The 18,340-nt window shown below is 36.7% G+C and overlaps 2 protein-coding genes across 2 annotated transcripts in view; both read left to right on the top strand.

Moving 5' to 3' along the window:
* Positions 1–2,246: 2,246 nt before the first annotated feature.
* Positions 2,247–13,556, top strand: LOC132706296 (uncharacterized). Its single transcript, XM_060677553.1, has 5 exons — positions 2,247–2,390; positions 2,441–2,565; positions 7,625–7,791; positions 8,939–9,323; positions 13,331–13,556. The coding sequence occupies exons 1-5, from the start codon at positions 2,250–2,252 to the stop codon at positions 13,548–13,550; spliced, it is 1,038 nt and encodes a 345-aa protein (XP_060533536.1). The 5' UTR covers positions 2,247–2,249; the 3' UTR covers positions 13,551–13,556.
* Positions 13,557–17,384: 3,828 nt separating this feature from the next.
* The window catches only part of LOC132706752 (acetyl-CoA carboxylase), a 92,413-nt gene continuing 91,457 nt past the window's right edge, over positions 17,385–18,340 (top strand). Inside the window, exon 1 of the mRNA XM_060678261.1 lies at positions 17,385–17,635. Within this exon, the coding sequence (XP_060534244.1) occupies positions 17,605–17,635 (31 nt within the window). The 5' untranslated portion in view covers positions 17,385–17,604. The remainder of the gene's footprint in view (positions 17,636–18,340) is intronic.

The raw sequence follows: 18,340 nt of genomic DNA, 5'->3' as shown, positions 1-18,340 counted from the left end.
ATAAATTTAGAACTACTGTTTCAGAGACAGTTTATTATTTTTTAGAGCATTACCTTGCGCGCCATCTAGGTTCTAACGCGTGAATCATAATCAAGCTTGTGTGCAAAGAGTATAAGATAGGAAGGTCGCTTATACTGTTACGAGTGCCATCTATTATTTGTGTCCAAGTACTAGGCTACTGTCATGGCGGTTTAAAGTAGTGCGTTACACTGAAAATGCACAATAGCTTGTAATGGATAACAGCACTTTATTTATATTTCAATAAAAAAAAATTGAAAACTATTTCGACATATTTTTTTTTCACATTATACCTTTCAAACTTTAAATTGAATTGAACCTTTCGTCTCGCGCGTTTTCCGTTTTTATGACTGACTCACTAGAGGCGTTGAAACTCGTGGACGGTTTTTAACATTGCCACTAATGGGAGCCTTCCCCTCTATTTTATCCTCTTTACTTGTGTGCTTCGGAAAGTACGCATAGTTTTTTTCCCTATATGGATTTAATACTAATAATGGAACAAATTTATATAATTAACAATATTTGTTGACACGCTGTTGTTAATTTAAATAATCATGCTGTGCAGGATTGGTTTTCTGCTAACCGGTTTTATATAACAAAAACCTCAAATTCCCTTCTTAGATCAGTTCAATATCACCCCCATATGACTTGTTACGGGTTTATCCAGCAGATTATTTTTGTTAAGAGGACTTAGACATTGTCTAATATATGGATAACCCTCTGACATATGGGATGCTGAGCATTTGCTTCTGTTCTACACGGTTGCGCGGACCTTTTGAAAGAGGTATTTCCTGTATCCTTTATGTACTTAAGTTCATTCTGATAACCTTGTGTTGTGCTGTATAATCTTCAGTGTGGTTCCAGATGAAGGTATCGTCAACGTACCTAACCCAGGTCTTGCGTTTTCCCTTGGCTGTGTTGAAGTACCGAATACTTTGGTTAGACGCAACAATAGTTTATAGAGAGCAACACTTTTACAAGGGGAAATTCAAGGAAGCAGTTTTAATCCAGAGAAGCCAAAAGTCCTTCAGCACCTCTGGATACCACTAGCTCACATTTTGATAACGACTGAAGATATGTTAAAGCTGAAGATATAATTTAAAATAAAGGCAGTTGAAGTTCAAACAAATAGTTTTAATTTGCTTCAATACATACACGATTGTCGATTACGTTGGTCGAGTTGATACGCGAAGGTCACTAAATCAGTTTTATTTAGCACTATTTACAATTGAAACAAAAACAACAATTGACGTTCACCATAATTAAGCGACTTCTCTATCGAGTACCGAAAATGTCGTCGGAACCCAAAGTCAAGGTCTCATATTTTTGAGACTTTGATTTCGCGTTTAACTGAATTTTTATAGTACTCCTGTATATTTCTAGTTCCCTGCACAGATGTGCTATAAAAATATTAGCGATAACCGTTACATGTGAAGTATATATGCAACGTGAAAAAGTGGAAAAAAAAAGAAAGATCATTGCGGTTTTTTCTAAGCTTATTTTTGTTAGATTCGCTCATATTTTACATTAATTTTTCAAATCAATTAAGTTTTTATGTAATAGAATTATAAAATATCAACTGGCACATTCCTCCTTTGATGAGAAATTTCTATTGCAGGGAGCTTAATATTAATCACGCTTTTGCTTTGCTTTGCTTTTGTCGCGTTGCAAAACGTGTCGCTTTTGTTCTTTTGACTCTTCAATTGTACTTTTGGAAAAGGCAGTGAAAAAATTAATATTATTGATATGCGACACTGGAAAAAGTTTCTCTCAAACGTGGTTCACGTTTACGCACCTAAATCAGGTTTTAGGTTTTGCCTAGACCTAGAAGCACTAATAGTTCGTAGAGAGCAACACTGGTACAAAAGCAAATTCAAGAATGCAGTTTTTATCAAATAAATACCACTAGTTGCAGATGACAAGGCCCACTAACCACGCAATCACACAGAACGATCTTCAAGCTGTTAGTTTTATGAATTTTATCATTATGATCGTGATGACGATTAGAGATGCATCCCTAGAGAAGATATAATTTAAAATAAAGGCAATGAAGTCCAAATAAATAGTTTTAACACCGTATATACCTTACATTTTGTTTCAATATTCCATAACGACAAGATGAGAGATTACGTTGACCTGGTCGATACGCAAAGGTCCTTCAATCGGTTTTATCTACCACTATTTACAATAATAATTCTCTGTCAATCGTCAGTACCAAATATCCCATCGATATGGAAGCACTGAGATTCAGCGGCAGCGGCAAAAAATTGGAACTGGTCGATATTCCCGTTCCGAGGATCACGGATCCCGATCAGGTGCTAATCAAGGTCGCTTTCGCGGGGATATGCGGCACGGATCTGCACATTATCGCCGTAAGGATAACTTTAAGTTCGTCAATCGTCGCGTAACAGAGAAATTGCAGGGAGAGTTTCCTTGCAGCGCGCAAACCGTCACTTTGGGTCACGAATTTTCCGGAACGGTTGTCGACGTCGGATCAGACGTTGTGAATGTGAAAAAGGGAGACAGGGTGTCGGTGGATCCCAACGAGTAAGTCGATCGCAACGCCGAATGCTCGAGTCAATTATGATTTTGTGTGCGTGTTTTGTTTTTGTAAAGAGGTACGAAAAAAAATCTTCAAAAGACACCGTCATCGTAAACTCTGCCGCCTATCTTGCGGCAGATATCGATAGGCGGTAGTGTAGAGTTTTTCACCCACTAAAAAAACATTCCTCTTCCCCTCTCCCCGCAGATGGTACGGGGAGGACTGGATTGGAACCGCGTTAGCATTACATCAATCCTGTCCATGCTGCGCCCCACGGCGCCTACTCCTGGCTACTGGTCCCTTTCTGAAATTTTATCTTTCAGACGGCGCTGTGCGTAGGTTGCAAAAGCCGACCAGTTTCCTTCCTGTTCGATCATAGACGTCACCAGACTTGAGGGGGAGAGCGTGGCGCCTATGATCTCTTCGGTGCTACTTCTATAGTCCTTCCACCGAGCACACTCGAAGAACGTGTGTTCGGCGTCGTCAATTTTATCAGGACAGTACTTACACATAAGGGTGTTGTGTAAGCCCGTCTTAAAAAGATAATCGTTGAACTGTCCATGTCCCGTCAGTAGCTGGGTCAGATAGAAGTCTGTGTCCCCGTGTTTCCGAGAAAGCCAGACATTGATGTTCGGAATCAGACGCTCCGTCCATCTGCCCGTCTCCCCCGTCGTCCATCGGTCCTGCCACTCTTGCTGGGTTTCCGCTTTTATCCGCGTTTCCTTTTAGCGTCATAGAGCTTGGCTCTCTCAAACGCTAATAGGTCGATAGACGTTGCTCCCGCAATGACCAGTATTGCAGCTTCCGAGACGGTGCGGTATGCACAGGCAACCCTAAGAGCGCCTCTCCGTTGCACTGCTGCTATTTTGCGCCTGTATGTTTTCTGCTTTAGCATGTCCGCCCATATCTCTGCTCCGTAGAGCAGTACTGAGTAAACTACTTCGAGGAGGACTCGTCTTTTTTTAGTTCGAGGTCCCATCGTGTTGGCCATGATCCTTGATAAGCTGGATACCGTCTTGCTAGCTCTATCAAGGTGTTCACGGTAAGATAGTTTTTCGTCTATCATTACCCCTAGGTAGCGTAAAGCTCTCGTTGACGTCAAAGTTGTACCTCCCATGTTTACGGTGAATGGTTTAGGGAACCATTTTTGTCGAGTCAGTACAACCATCTCTGTTTTCTGCTTGTCAAGTGTCAGGTGGTGTTTCTCAAGCCAGGCTTCGATGGTGTCAGTGGTCTCCCGAAGTAATAGTTTTGCTCGACACTGTCCACTTCTATTGTAGCCGCAACGTCATCCGCAAAGCCCGCAAGTTCCACTTGTTGCGGCAGCGGGATCCTCAGCAGCTCGTCATAGTCTGCGTTCCATAGATCGGACCCCATGATTGAGCCCTGAGGTACGCCGGCCGTTATGTCGTGTTCCTGCGGGCCTTCCGTCGTTTCTACAATTAGCGTCCTTTCGTCGAGGTTTCCAGATTGTCTGGCTTTATATCAAATTTATGTTCTAGGGCGTTCAGAATATCTCCCCAATTCGCTCTGTTAAAGGCATTTTTAACGTCAAATGTTAGAAGTAAACATACTTTGCGAGTTTTGAGACTACCAGACCATGTTCTTCTTGCAGTCTCTATCATCGTCGATCTACCTTTCCGAAACCCGTATTGGTTGGTAGCAAAACCTCCAGCACGGTCAATGTCGTTTCGAAGCCTGCCTTGAATGAGCTTTTGGAGCAGTTTCCCAGCGATGTCAAGCATGCAGAGTGGTCTAAACGAAGAAGGAGTTGAGGTTCCCTTTCCTTTGTCCAACAGGACCAATCTCTGCCGCTTCCAAACCGTGCAAAACGTGCCAGTTGCAAGACATGCATTGTAGGAGCCCAGGAGTATGTCCGGGTATTCCAGGGCTACAGTCTTGATCACCAAGGCTGGAATGCCATCTGGGCCGGGTGCTTCTCCTATCTTGAAGGTCTTTGCCGCGTCTTGCAGTTCCTTGGTAGTAAAGGGAGTCGTTTCGCCACTTAACATAGTGTTTTTTCCTCCGCGGCGGGTGTTTGGGAAACAGCTCCGCCACGATGCTATGGGTTTTGGCGCTTCTGGTGCGTGTGTGTGTGTGTGTGTGTGTGTGTGTGTGTGTGTGTGTGTGTGTATGTGTGTGTGTGTGTGTTCAGGTTTTTTGCGCTCGTCGCTTTTGTTACGTCCTGTTTCGGATTTCTGATCTTCCTCTTTTCCGGTGTTCCTTACCAGTGCTTCTATAAAGACCCGGCAATGTTCGCCGTTCCGTTCACTTCAAGTTCCTCCCGTGGATCCACACCAATGAAAATCGCGAGTCAAAAAAAAAACATTCCAAGCGAAAGCTCCGAATTTTAGCTTTCCACGACGTCCACGACCGCCGTTATTCGGTTTTTCACATGAATCGTTTGGAAGACTAAGGAATGGCCCGTTACCTATAATGGGTGCCGTGGTCTCGAGCTCGAACGCAGAGCAAAATGTTTTCCCGAATGCCTTCGAGTCGACCGTTTGGTGCGAATAATTGGCTCGCTTAACATTTTCGTATCGTCGGTAATATTTTTGAAGAAAATTCGGTTTCCATCGTCGGTACGGGAAACTAAACTGTTTTCCTTTTGACATCGGACCGTCTTCGTCGCAGTGATTGATCGAGCGTCCGGAACCATTTTATGTGGCATTCGTGTCCATACCAAATTATTTGTTTCCTTGCAATACCATCTACAACGGTTCCTTCGATGCCCACAATTTCTTTGAGTCTGTCCTTTCGAACTCTGTCCCGTCCATCCCTGCATCCATCTCAACAACTTCTACCCTTTTTTATATTTTTCTATAAGTCTCCAAGTTTTACTAATGCATTACGCATCATGTACTGCATATCATCTTTATCATTTGATGTTACTGCTTGATCGTCTGCAAACTGCAAGGTGTATAAATAAGTTAAGTTCATTAAGTTCAATCCCCATTTCGTGTATTTTCCTTTTACATTGCTTTGGGGCTGGAGCCACATAGATATTAAACAGAGTTAAAGGTACACAGCATCCCTGTCTGAGGCCTTTATTTACTGAGAATTCCTTAATGACATATTTCCCTAACTTGACTATTAATGGTGTTCCATTATACCAATCTTGCAGTGTAGTAATGAGTGTATGATTAATGTTTGTGTCCTTTAGTTTTGTTGTCGGTATCGCATCGGAAGCTTTTTGAAGACCAAAAAATGTTATATGTGTATCTCTGTTTCTGGCCAGTTTGTTCTCAATGATTTGCTTGAGGTAGAATAAGTTGCCGCTACAAGACCTTCCAGCACGGAACCTACTCATCGTACCAGTCACTGACAGTTCCCTGTAATTCTTATAATGCTTCTTATTGCCTTTTTTGTAAATTGGAGTGATATAAGCTGTTTTCCATGCTTCTGGAACTGGATTTCCATTAATGCACAAGTTGAAAATAGTATATAATATTTCCCTTCCATTTTTGAGCAGCTTCAGAACCTGGTGCTTTTCCACTCTTTAGACTCTTTATTGCGAATTTGCTCATTTCTATAGTGATTTCAACTTGTTCACCGTGTATTTCAATAAATGAATTGTCCATTTTCTCTGTAGTAATCAATCCATTCTGTAGGGGAGGAACATCAAAGCAATCAAAGCAAAGTTTATGTAGAGAGAGACCTTTAGCTGCACATAAATACTGAAGATTTGCGATCGGTACATAAGTTTCTTGGAATATTCATAGATAAAAATATGAATTTTAAAACTCATTGCTCTTCTTTGGTAGCGGGATTGGGGGCCAACATCTATTTATTACATAACCTGAATAACAGAATCACAAATATTAAGTGTTTATTAGGCTCATATTGAGAGTAGAATTAGGGCTATAAGATGTATGGCCGGTGTTTCAAAATCTACTTCTTGAAAAACTTATTTTAAAAGATTTAACACTTTAACAGTGTTTGTAATGTGTGTTTATGTGCTTTAAATTAAATCAGGTTTTGTGTTGAACATTAATTTTCACTCAGTGAACACAAGATCTAAAGCCGAATTTAGAGTTCCTTATGCAAAATATAATAGTACTTAGAGAATCCCACAGCAGTGGTGTGAAATTTTTTAAATTCGTATCAAAAGAAATAAAAATGTGTGCTAATTTATGCGCATTTAAAAAAAATGTTAAAGGAATATCTTGTGATTAAATGCCTGTACTCAGTAGAAGAGTACTTTAGTTAGTCTTTTTCCTTCCTTGTTTATAGATTACCGCTTGCAGTTTTGGATTATGCGTCATTTTATTTTATTTTATTGTTTTTGACAATTTCCTATACAAACATTGTATTTGTCGATTATTATTATTATAGTACCATCGCGATTACTCAAACAACGTACTAAACTAATTAATTACATCCTCAGCGATTTCTTGAAGGTGTTTACGACTATACGAGGTGTGTTCAGAAAGTAAGATGACTTTCGTAATTGGGCAGACTACGTACATTCTTCGATAATTTTTTTTTTATGCTGGTACACATGTCCCTAACATATGTTCACAGTTTCAGAGAGTTTGAAGGTTTACTTTATTTTGTTTTTTTTTATGTTGTTTGTTAGACGTACTTTGTACGCTCGTACTGCTCTCAAAAAAAAAAATGGAACAAAGAATTGGCGTAAAATTTTGCTTAAAAAATGGAATACAGTACTGCAAAACACTTGAAATTGAGCAAAAAAAAAATGTTTATAAGTGGTACAAGCTGTTCCAAGATGGCCGATGACAAACCTCGCTCTGACCACTTCAGCACATCAATAACTGAAGGCGTTGAAGAAGTGAAACAAATGGTGTTGAAAAATCGGCGAAACACTATTAGAGAAGTGCCATGCAATCTTTTCCGAAGCTTTGGGCGTGAAACGTGTATCAGCAAAATTTATTCCGCAACTGCTTCGAAGGAGCTGTTAAATGACGTCAATAATGATCTTGATATGCTCAAAAAGGTCAAGAATAAAAAATACCTATTCATAAGACTTAAAAGTCACCTTAGTTTTAGAGCACACCTCGTATATATTTTGGCTAGATATATTCAGTCGCATTTTTTTTCCAGCGGTTGCAGATGTTGCGACCACTGCCACAACGGTCATCCGCATTATTGCAAAGTGGGAGGAATCCAAAACACGATCGGCATTTATAGAAACGGCGGATGGGCGACTTACGCGGTCATTCCCGCTCATACTGTGACCAAATTGCCGGATTCACTAACGTTAGAGCAGGGTATGTATGAATGGCAAATTCTTCAAAGCCTGGCGATTGCATTCGATTGGTTCATTATATATCAATAATAAGCAATAAAGTCTAAACGAGGAGCTTATAAAATTGATGCAACTCACGCAGGTATGGTCTGTTCATAGATATAAGGAAGTGACCAATTGCTTTTGAATGAGATTATCGAAGGGTGGTCAAACGACTTCGCTTTGACAGAGACAATATATTTTCCTTCTTATTAGGTCTTGATCACTATTGTCTATACGATGAGTTTGAAAATCACTGCGTTTAGTGTTTCCCTTCAATTCTACACTCTTAATAATATCCTTTATCGACGATATTGGCGTTTTTGTAAATAGACAGGTTTCTTTTAAAGCTTCTTGTTGAATAAATACCCTACTAATTAAAGTTTTATCAGTTTCATTTTTCACAATCTCTTTTGCATCAAGCGACAAATGATTTCGACGGGACATTGTTATATTCTCGTAAAATAACTTTTTCGAAACGCACAGTAAAAACGATTATTCAACACTGCTACAAATGGTCAACCCTCAGGAAATATATCACAAAGAAAGAAATATACCTGGCCCATCCTTGTTTTATAACTCAAGTAACAACAATTTTTTGTTAATAACTTTACCCAATAGGTAACTAGGATGGTCCTGGAATGGTTACGGGTAAGGGGCTGCGGTTTTGGAATAATAAACAGTAGGCAAAGTTAATCACGGCGTCTGTTGTAAAAGCACTATATTTCTGGTCGAAGTTTAACGACCTCATTAGTTTAGTATTAGTATTGCTATTTACGAATCTTCTGGATTCCTCCTTCTTCCGAGCTTAGCTGAAAACAGTTTTCTTCTTTTGGGTTCTGAAGAAGCCAACAGGATGATTGGCGAAACATCAGCAAGTTTAATTTATAAACAGCCGGCGCTGGGGGTTTGCAAAAAGTATTACAGTAGGCCGTTTCTTTGGAAAAAAGAAAGAGCAGAAAAGATACCCACCAAAAGTGCCCAAAATGAGACACCCGGTACAATATTAGTTTGGATCTTCTTTTTAGCAATTTGAACCTTAAAGAATTTTAAACAGCTTAAGTAAAATAGTATTGTACCGATCGCCCGCCACAAGTTTCAGTTTTCTGACAGACAAAATTGAATTACAGGGGCGCTGACCGAGCCAATGTCATGCCTATCGCACGGATGGGACTTGCTCGTGCCAGTACCGGTAGGAGCGAGGATCCTCGTGATGGGCGCTGGCATTATCGGCAACCTTTGGGTATCCGTCTTGCATCTGCAGGGACACAAAAAGGTGACGGTTTCTGAGCCGACCCCCAGCAGGTTAAAGATTACCGAGAGGTTGGACACAGGTTACGATTTGATTACGCCGGATCAGCTGAAGAAAAACCAACAAGCCGATCCGGATTACCTTTTCGACGTCATCATCGATTGTAGCGGATTCTGCCCTGCGATCGAGCACGCTATCAGTTTGCTCGATATGGGCGGCAGGTTGTGCTGCTTTGGTGTGGCGCCACCTCACGGCAGAATCAGGTAAGATTTCTTTCTTTGAAACCCAATTTGATTTTTTTTAACCTTGATTCGAGAATGATTGACAATTAACGCTTACTCATAGTGGATGACATGTAAAACACAGCAGACGGTATCTAAGCAGTAATAATATTCGATGGGATTTATTTATTTTAATGAGATCTGCTACAGAGTTAATTATTATTTTTACTCTTTACTTGCCAATTTCCTTGCATTTTTTCTTTTGATTTTAAATACATATGTTGTTAGGGTTATTTTTTTGAAATAGCGTACACTTGAACTAATATTACTTACCTACTGCTTATAATAAAAAAAATATTACATATCAAAAATGTGTTACTAAAAGTCGTCTTTATTATTCTAAATTTATTTCGCAAAAGATATTCGAAATGGTCACCACTTTGTGTAGGTTTTCGATACACCTTTAGGGCTTCAACTTCGTCTCATATTCTGCTTTGTGTTTTCAGCTTTGTTTGGTTTTCTTCATCTGTAAGATTTTGTCTTTGTGTCTTTAGAAGCCTTTAGAATTCTCTGGATTTTATTTTTACTTAAATTGAAAATATATCAAGTTCTTCATTAACACTGCAAGGAATTTGCTTTCCTTTTCTTTTGACTAAGCCAACTTTTCGGCTTGTGGAAATACCATTTTAATATATAATGATCGTTAACTACGCCAGTTTCCATGACAACAGCGATCGTGGCTAATTTGATTTTTGCAGCAAATTTCAAAATCTGTCAAAAATAACAATAACAACTCATATATATTTCAATTTCAGAAGGAAAAATACAATAAAATACAATACATATATATTTCAATCTCAGAAGGAAAAATACAATCAAATACAGGGTATTCAATTTATAAAATATGACAGATAAAATTTGTATTTTATATTTTTATTTGTATTTGATACGTAGGATAGGAAGGATGCTTTAAAAAATATAATAAGGCAATTTGACGAAAGGTTAAAACTTAAGAACATGATGTTTGTGGAAAACATCAAACAAAAAAAAACAAAAACGTAGATTATTATTATTTTTTTTATTATTAATATTTTTTATTTGATAGGTAGGCCGCAAAACGCCATGATATTTTAAATCACGTGTAAAACGCATCAAGTATCATTTTTTAATGATACTGATGTCATCGAGGATCGTAGGGAAACCTTTTGTTTCTTTTTGTCGTGAAGCTTTCTTACGACCTTCAAAACTTTTAAATGTTCACTTCTTTCCAAATAATGAAAATAATTTAATTATATTGATCAAATTTAGAGCTGTTGCTTTTAGAAAAAACCAAGAATTTTAAGGTGGATTCCTACATTTTCGATTATGTTTTAAAAACATTAACAAATTTTAAATTTCAATCAGTTAACAGATTTTTTAACTAAATTACTAAACTAATACTAAATAAATAACAAATAAAATTAAATATTTTTCTTTAGGTTTTTATTTTGATTTTTAAATCATATGAAAACCTTTACCTGTGGTATCATCGTTCTATATCATACACAGGTGATGTAGTTAAATAAAAGTAAATATAAAATGTATACGCAAAACGTTTTTAATTTCATAAAATGTTATAAAATTAAAAACTCAGAAAATAATACGACCACTTAATATTCTTTCAAATAGTCATTTTTATTTTTAGAGTAAATTTGGTTAAAAATGATAATGATATGCACAAAATAAAGATAGCTCGGCGAAATTTAGAAGAGTTGAATTTTATGGTTTATTTTTCTACCCATAAACACCCCAGATAGACTTCGCCTTGAATTTGGTATCTCTAAATTGTCCGACACTGTTTTCAAACTGACAATTAACTGGTTAATAATTAAGATCTTATCCATGACAAGACAAAGGTTTAGTTAATTTTTTTTTTTAATAATTCTGATCTATGGTGGTATAGACATGTGGATAATGTCTTTGCTTGCTTTGTTGGAACGGACAGACAATTGAATTATTTTTTAAATTACATCAACTCATTACATAATCGTATGAAATTCACTATCGACATTGAATAGGATAACATGATGCGAAAACGAAAAATAAATTAGATTTTTTCATTTATCATAAACCTTCACACACGGACACAGTCATACGTAACAGCTCAAAACACCCTTATACAAACAAAATAGCTGCATTTCACTCTTTTATATACAGACTTCTTAATACGCCACTTTCAACAGAAAATTACAACAAAGAAATTAATATCATTAATCAAATTGCACTCATCAACAGCTACAATCCGTGCATTATAGATAAAATTATAAATAACAAACAAATCCAGACAACAGGAAAGTATATACAGAACACGAACAATTCAAAACAATTACATACATAGGAGAACCTAGTGAAAAAGTTTCAAAACATTTGTCAAAATGTGGTTTAAAAATCGCTTTCAGAACTAACGACACAACAGGAAAATGTTTAAAAAACGATAAAACGAAATGTCCAAAATCTCAAAAATCAGGTGTCTACAAGTTGAAATGTGGATCTTAACGAACATAAAAGAGCGTTTAAAAACAATAGTCTAGATTCTAAATATACTGCACACTTAAACACAGAAAAACACATTTTTGAGGACAATTTTAATATTTTACATACAGCCACAAAAAGTAGAAAATTAAATTTATTGAAAGCCCTGGAGATTAACAAAATGAAACTTTCAACGACCAATTTGATTTAAATACCTCGCCATTATTAAACTTAAATTCGTACAACATTATTTATGGTTTTATTGTCATTTTTCGGTATATGTAGTAGCAGGTAGTTTGTAAATATTACATTTGATAAAGACAAAGTGTAGAAACAATTGTCATGCAAAAAATATATATTTTCGTGAAAATCTGAACTTTTAGTTCTTATTTATTTTGAATTCTGATCCCCATTGCAATTGGGTAAATCAAATAAAGGATTTTCTCCGTAATGCAAAGTTCAATGTACACCGTGTGCCAAATAAAACGATCCACTATACTTAAGAAATTTCTATCCAAATTTTGCTTAGTTTAGGCAGTAATGGAAGTTATGTTTTTTTTTCATAATTTGCTTACAATTTCAATTAACAAAAAAAATAGGGTAAGTTAGTAATTTATCTTATATTAAAATATTACTTACTTTTTGAGGTAAGTTTAAGATAACACCCGTATAAATTCTTGTCGAATGTAAAGCTGCCCACGAAATGTTTGATTTGGAATAAATAATTATTGCATAATCTCGCATAACAGAAATTAATTGCCCCTTCTTGCTGACTTTGCTGGCATATTGGTTCTCTTGACGATATCATTCCAGAAACATTAAATAACAATTCTTCTAATAATAAGTTTCATATCTCTAAACCTACCTAACACAGATTTGGAGAACTGAGAATTTTGTTAATTTGAATCTCCACAGGTTTGATATTAAAGATTACAGCTTTAATTTTTATTTTCAACAATTGTATTCAATCTTCTTATTCAAAATGTAGATGTTGGCGCTACTTTTGGCTATGGTCTTGCATGACAGTTTGACGAAATCTAGTAATAGTTTTATTTAACATTTTACACTTTTCGAGTATTTTCAACAAACATTTAAATCGGTCTCAAGCAAAATTTATATCATTCAAGGTTTTTGATATCAGGCCACCATTTGTTTCGAGGTGCCTCGTGCACGAACAACTTTTGTGGGATTTTGGACGACCTTTACGAAATTAATCCTTAAGAAAACTACGACCACATCTGAAGACCGAAAACTAGCCATAAACAGTGGTCCTAGATGGTGCTTTAACTCCAAAAGTCGAATTAAGTTCATCGATACATTGTTGTTGAGTTAGTCCAGTCTAAAGTTGTAAAAAATTATTGCACGAAAGAAAATCCCGAACTATAAAAGACCACGTATGACGTACTGTTGACACTAGATTAGAAACATTAATAGGCCATTGAAATATTACCCAATTTGTATGTTTTTTTTTGGGTTAATTTTCTACCTACGCCTATTCAGAAACATACTTTAGAGTAAATTTTTTTTCACTCTTCTAGTGTCTCGCCGTATCAGCTTTACGCGAAAGAAGCCAAGATCTTCGCCATCAACGTGAACCCGTATAGCTTCGTGAAAGCCGTGGGATTCATGGAAGCGATGGGCAGCAGGTATTTGGACTACGAGAAGTTGGGCATTAAAGTTTTCAAGTTGCAAGATTACCAGGAAGCCATGGAGCTACTAAAAAAGGGAACCATCGCCAAGGCCGTTTTTAGGTTGTAATTTCCAGTCTCCTTATAATAAAGTTCTTTCAAAAAGTTGACGAAGCGTGATTTACTAACTACGGGTGACGTTCAACAAGTGAAGATCGCTCGAGCTACCTATCAATCAACATATTCCGATTTTATCGAAAAGATTAGTTCAAATCGAATACACACACCGGTGCTTGTTGATAATAATAATAATAATAATAATCGTTTATTGACCACTTATAAATACAAAAACGCATTTTTGAAGTCGGGAAGAGTACAAACAAGATAAATATATAACATACAAACAGTTGATATGACGGTTTTTCTCTTCTTTTTTCATTTAATTTTTGAAAACTGTATCTAGGAGGCTGTGACTATTATAAATGCTAATAAATGCGGGTCACCTCATCATGTGAAAAATTGCAAATGAAACTTTTCTTTACTTGCCTAATAGCATAATTCAATGTAATGAACCATTAATTTTTTAGGATAACCTAATTTTTTTCAAATAGCACATTAGTGGGAAGAAAAGAAACCGAAATTTTAAAAATCTGTTAAAAAATAAGCTCACAGGATGGAAAAAACTAGATAAGTAAATACATTTTTATAAAAACAATATATTAATTAGGTGGTACTTTTTATAAAAAGTCTGGATTCCTCATGCGTCGGGTTTTGTTGCCTAGAACTAGTTTCAGTCAAGCTCTGAAGAAGCCAACTGTGAAAGTTTTCATTATGATTCCGGCATACCTTTCTAGCATTTAATACGTTACCTTTTTCTGCAAATTTCTTTGACTGCCTTGGAAATATCTGTGGATAAAGTCTAATATACTGACGACGAGCTGCGGTTGCAATTTTATTATTCAGAAAGTATACTTGAAGCATATCACTCCTTTCACGGGTGCTAAATTCGCGAAAAACCATTTTAACAATAATGACTTGGACAACAATTCAACTGCAGCTTTTGAAATTATCTAAAACTTTCCTATTTTTGCCGATTTGTCAAAAACGAGTGTACTAAAATATAAAGTGTGTCACGTCATTGTAATAGGAATAAGATAACACATATATAATATACAGGGTGTTCCATTAAAAAATATAGGCCTGTATGTCAGGAAATGTTACATCCAATTAAAATGTTATCAAGATAAATTGAACGCACGGTACAGGGTGATCCATTATATTACACACCCCATAATTTTTTTCACAAGTTCCAGGGTGTATAACTGAAAGTTTTTTTCCGTGTTATGTTCACGTATACAGGGGGATCCAAACATTTTTTCTTCTTATGGAATGCCCTGTATATTACACGGAAAAAACAAAATACTTGATTCAAATAACCTGTATACTGTGGTACAATAAAAAAAAATAATAATAATAATAAAATTTCTTTATTTCAATTCGCTTTTACAAAAATAAAACAGCAACCATTAATCTAGTTTAGTTCTAGTGTCACTAAACATTTCCTCGACAGCTTTCTTCAAGTTTTTTATTGTTTTAATATATTTCATAGAATCGATAGTTATCTATCTTAAAGAACGTTCAATAAGGTTCTTTATTATTATTAGTATTTGTGTATGTTAGAAGCACTATCCTAAAATATTATTACAATATTGCAAATTAGCAAGCACAATAGACAACCCTTAAGGACTCTGTTCTCATATACCTACCGATTACTCTCTGCCCCGTTTAATTTTTTACATGCAGATTGTATATCAGGGCCCCAGTCTACATATTCATTGATTAAGTGCAATCGGTGTTTTTACGATAACACACTTAATTTGCGTATACGCAAATGGTATGGCCGTGATTAAATTGTTTAACCTTTGTGCATACACGATTGTGTGCTTGAAAATAATAGTACTATGTAAATGCGCAACCGTAGCACATTTACATGGCACTATTATTTTTATCATGTCTAAACGTTCCTATTATATAAATATTGTTCACGTCCGCTTGAATCTCTAAGAAATTAAATATTCTTATTTATTTCATAACATTATGATAATTCATTTTAATTGGAATATATTTTAGAGTCGCAATTGGACACGTTGTGCGAACACAACAAGATTGCTTTCGAAAAATCGTCGGTGGGCGGGGCAAATTCGTCGCAAGTAGCGCCAATCAGCTTTTTATTTTAAAAAGAAGACGCTTCGCTTATGCTTGTCCCTCTAGGACGTATTGTTTTTCTATTGTGCTCCTGCGGACCACTATAGAACTTCCGCAGAATCGATGTTATTTTATTGTGAATACACCCTGTATAAAGTGTCCTTCATATCTCGTCGCACTTCAAGGTTACGCCAAAATTCAGTAAATATTAAAATTTGTACTGGCAATTGCAATTTAAAATTATATTTTTTGAAATATCTTGCGCCCCCTGTATTATAGACGAAACCTTAAACTCTCTCTGAACACAGTTTACGAAACTGTTCATATAAAATTATCACATTTTTAAAAGTTTTTCATTTATCGCCAATAATTCACCTACAAAAGAGGGAATGTCTAGGATCTATTAGAATTTTTTGCCCACAAACGACGAACCCTGTATACAATCGTAATATTCGAAATAGAGGCTATGGAGTAAATGGTTTTCAAAAAACTACTTGTTTTCTGAAACCATGTAGCACTTGGTAATAGTAAATGACAGCATCGCGTCTAGATTGAGGGCGAGAAATGATGATTTTCATTTGGATTTCTTCAAATATCTCGAACAGCGTATGTGATAGACGAAAACCGTAAATACAAAAATTGTAGCCCTTGATACGGCCTATAACACTGTTTGAACGGATTAGCTATTGTTTGTACGAATTTTGATTTACGGTTAATAATTTACTCTCTAAAAGAAAAATTTTCAGGGTCTTTTAGATTGTTGTCCATAACTAAAACATCTTGTATATAATCGAAAAAATGCGTAAAACAAAAGTTATAGCGCCGGGACTCCCACGTATTACGGATGTAAAATTTTTCCGATCGGATGAATGGCTTTGGAGGAAAAGATATTTTTCTGGATGCCAAAATAACCACAAAAAAATTCAAAAATAAAAAAAAATAGTAGCGTTATTTTATTGCTCCCAATTTAAAGTCTAAATGCGGGTCCAGACTTCTACTTCTCTCTCAAGTTTGAAGTCGATATTTGCAAATTTGGAACACTTCTTATGTTTTTTTAGTATTGCACGGAATATTGCGAACACCCTGTACAATACCTAAAAACCGTAAATACAAAAGTTTAAGCTTAAAACACAGATTTGGAATTATTGCCAATTTTCGATAATAGGGGAACACATTTTTGATTTTTTTTTTAATTTGCGGCGCACCCTGTATATTTTTGAAACATTGTCAAGAATAAAAGTTTATGGAGTCGTTTCCTCTGCGTCTTCTGGTTCAAGAATTTTTTGGGTCTCGTAAACAGTTTTTGAAAAATGGTCTTTTTTGTGGACCCTTGCACACGCATTTTTGCAAAAAAAAAACACGAATACAGGGACTCACATGACCGTCAGAATTGACAAACGTTAAAATTCAAATCGTACGGTAAAATCTCCGAAAACATTCGATTGCTCCCAAATCCCGGAAATGTCCGAAGTGGCTCGGATCCGTGGGAAATGAAACTGACGTGTAAAGTAACGCTTCCCGCACGCTAGAGCGGCGTGCAATTAGATATTTTCCGGTCGGGAGAAGCGGAAATACCTTTCGCATCAGCATTGGACTCCAGGTCGGAGCTCGGCGGAAATATTTCCAAACAGCTGAAATTTTATTTTACGGACAAACGGTCTGCAAGCGTAACGTATGGCGCAGTTGACTTACGGCCCTTAAATTTACCTGACGTGCGTTCCGCTCGCTTTCCGGCACAGATAGTAACTAAAGCCGATTGTATTCTGTGACGCCGATGATTTACCCACAAATACGGTAAATAAATCGGCACGTCGCGATTTAAAGGGGACCGGGCATGACTTTTAAACCGATATTGTTTCCGAAAATATGAATATGGAGGTGCTTTGGTGCCGCTATCGCGAACGACCAGATCCCGTGCGTTTTAGTTCGGCCGTTAGTATGTCAGTGATCGGAAATTGTGAGGTTAAGTGACGGATTTTATGGTCCCGTTTCGAATTTGGAGATTATTAGGTGAGCCGACATGTTTTTAATCATGTTCCACTCGAGTTTTCATTTATGACGCGTCCTCGCGCATTGACAATTTGCCAAAATCAGACGGCATCTTTCGCGACCGGGAAGAAAACATTCGCCTGTCAAAACATCTGGTTCATGCGGTCGGGGATTTAAGTTCAAGGTTTCCGGAATACTTTTAAATGTTTAAGTGTTATTCGCGCAGGTGGCAATCGAGATACGCGCGTTATCAGTTGATCCTTTAAGATGATTCACAAATTACGTAAGGTACGGAATTTGACCCGGTTGGTTGTAAACCTTTGCCCGTTAAATAGGGCGTTTTTTATTCGGTTTCGAATAAAATCGCGGTAAAACGATCGCATATTGCGACGAAACATATAAATGAACAATTCAAACGTGTGCAATTCTAAATAAGTACTGAACCATCAAAATTACAGGCAAGATGTTTGCCGACGCTTTAAACGCTTAACACATTACACTGCCGGTTTCAATTGTGTTATGTTAAAATTCGCCATATTTCGGAAAATTCCGAAATTGTAGACAGCGTCGCATTATATATTTGAATGACGTCACCTCGTGTCCTAGCCAGAGATTTAATCTCCGAACATAATGACCGAAATTGTCCTTTCTTTTGATCCGCACTCGGCACCACCTACTTATCCAATTAGATGATAACTTTTCGCGTGTTGTGGTGATATAAATTTT

The sequence above is a fragment of the Cylas formicarius genome, unplaced genomic scaffold, assembly GCF_029955315.1.
Source record: "Cylas formicarius isolate icCylForm1 unplaced genomic scaffold, icCylForm1.1 PGA_scaffold_8__14_contigs__length_24414737, whole genome shotgun sequence".
In the NCBI taxonomy this organism is placed as follows: Eukaryota; Metazoa; Arthropoda; class Insecta; order Coleoptera; family Brentidae; genus Cylas; species Cylas formicarius.
Note: the sequence above shows the minus strand (reverse complement) of the source record. Positions and strands in the feature narration are given on the sequence as shown.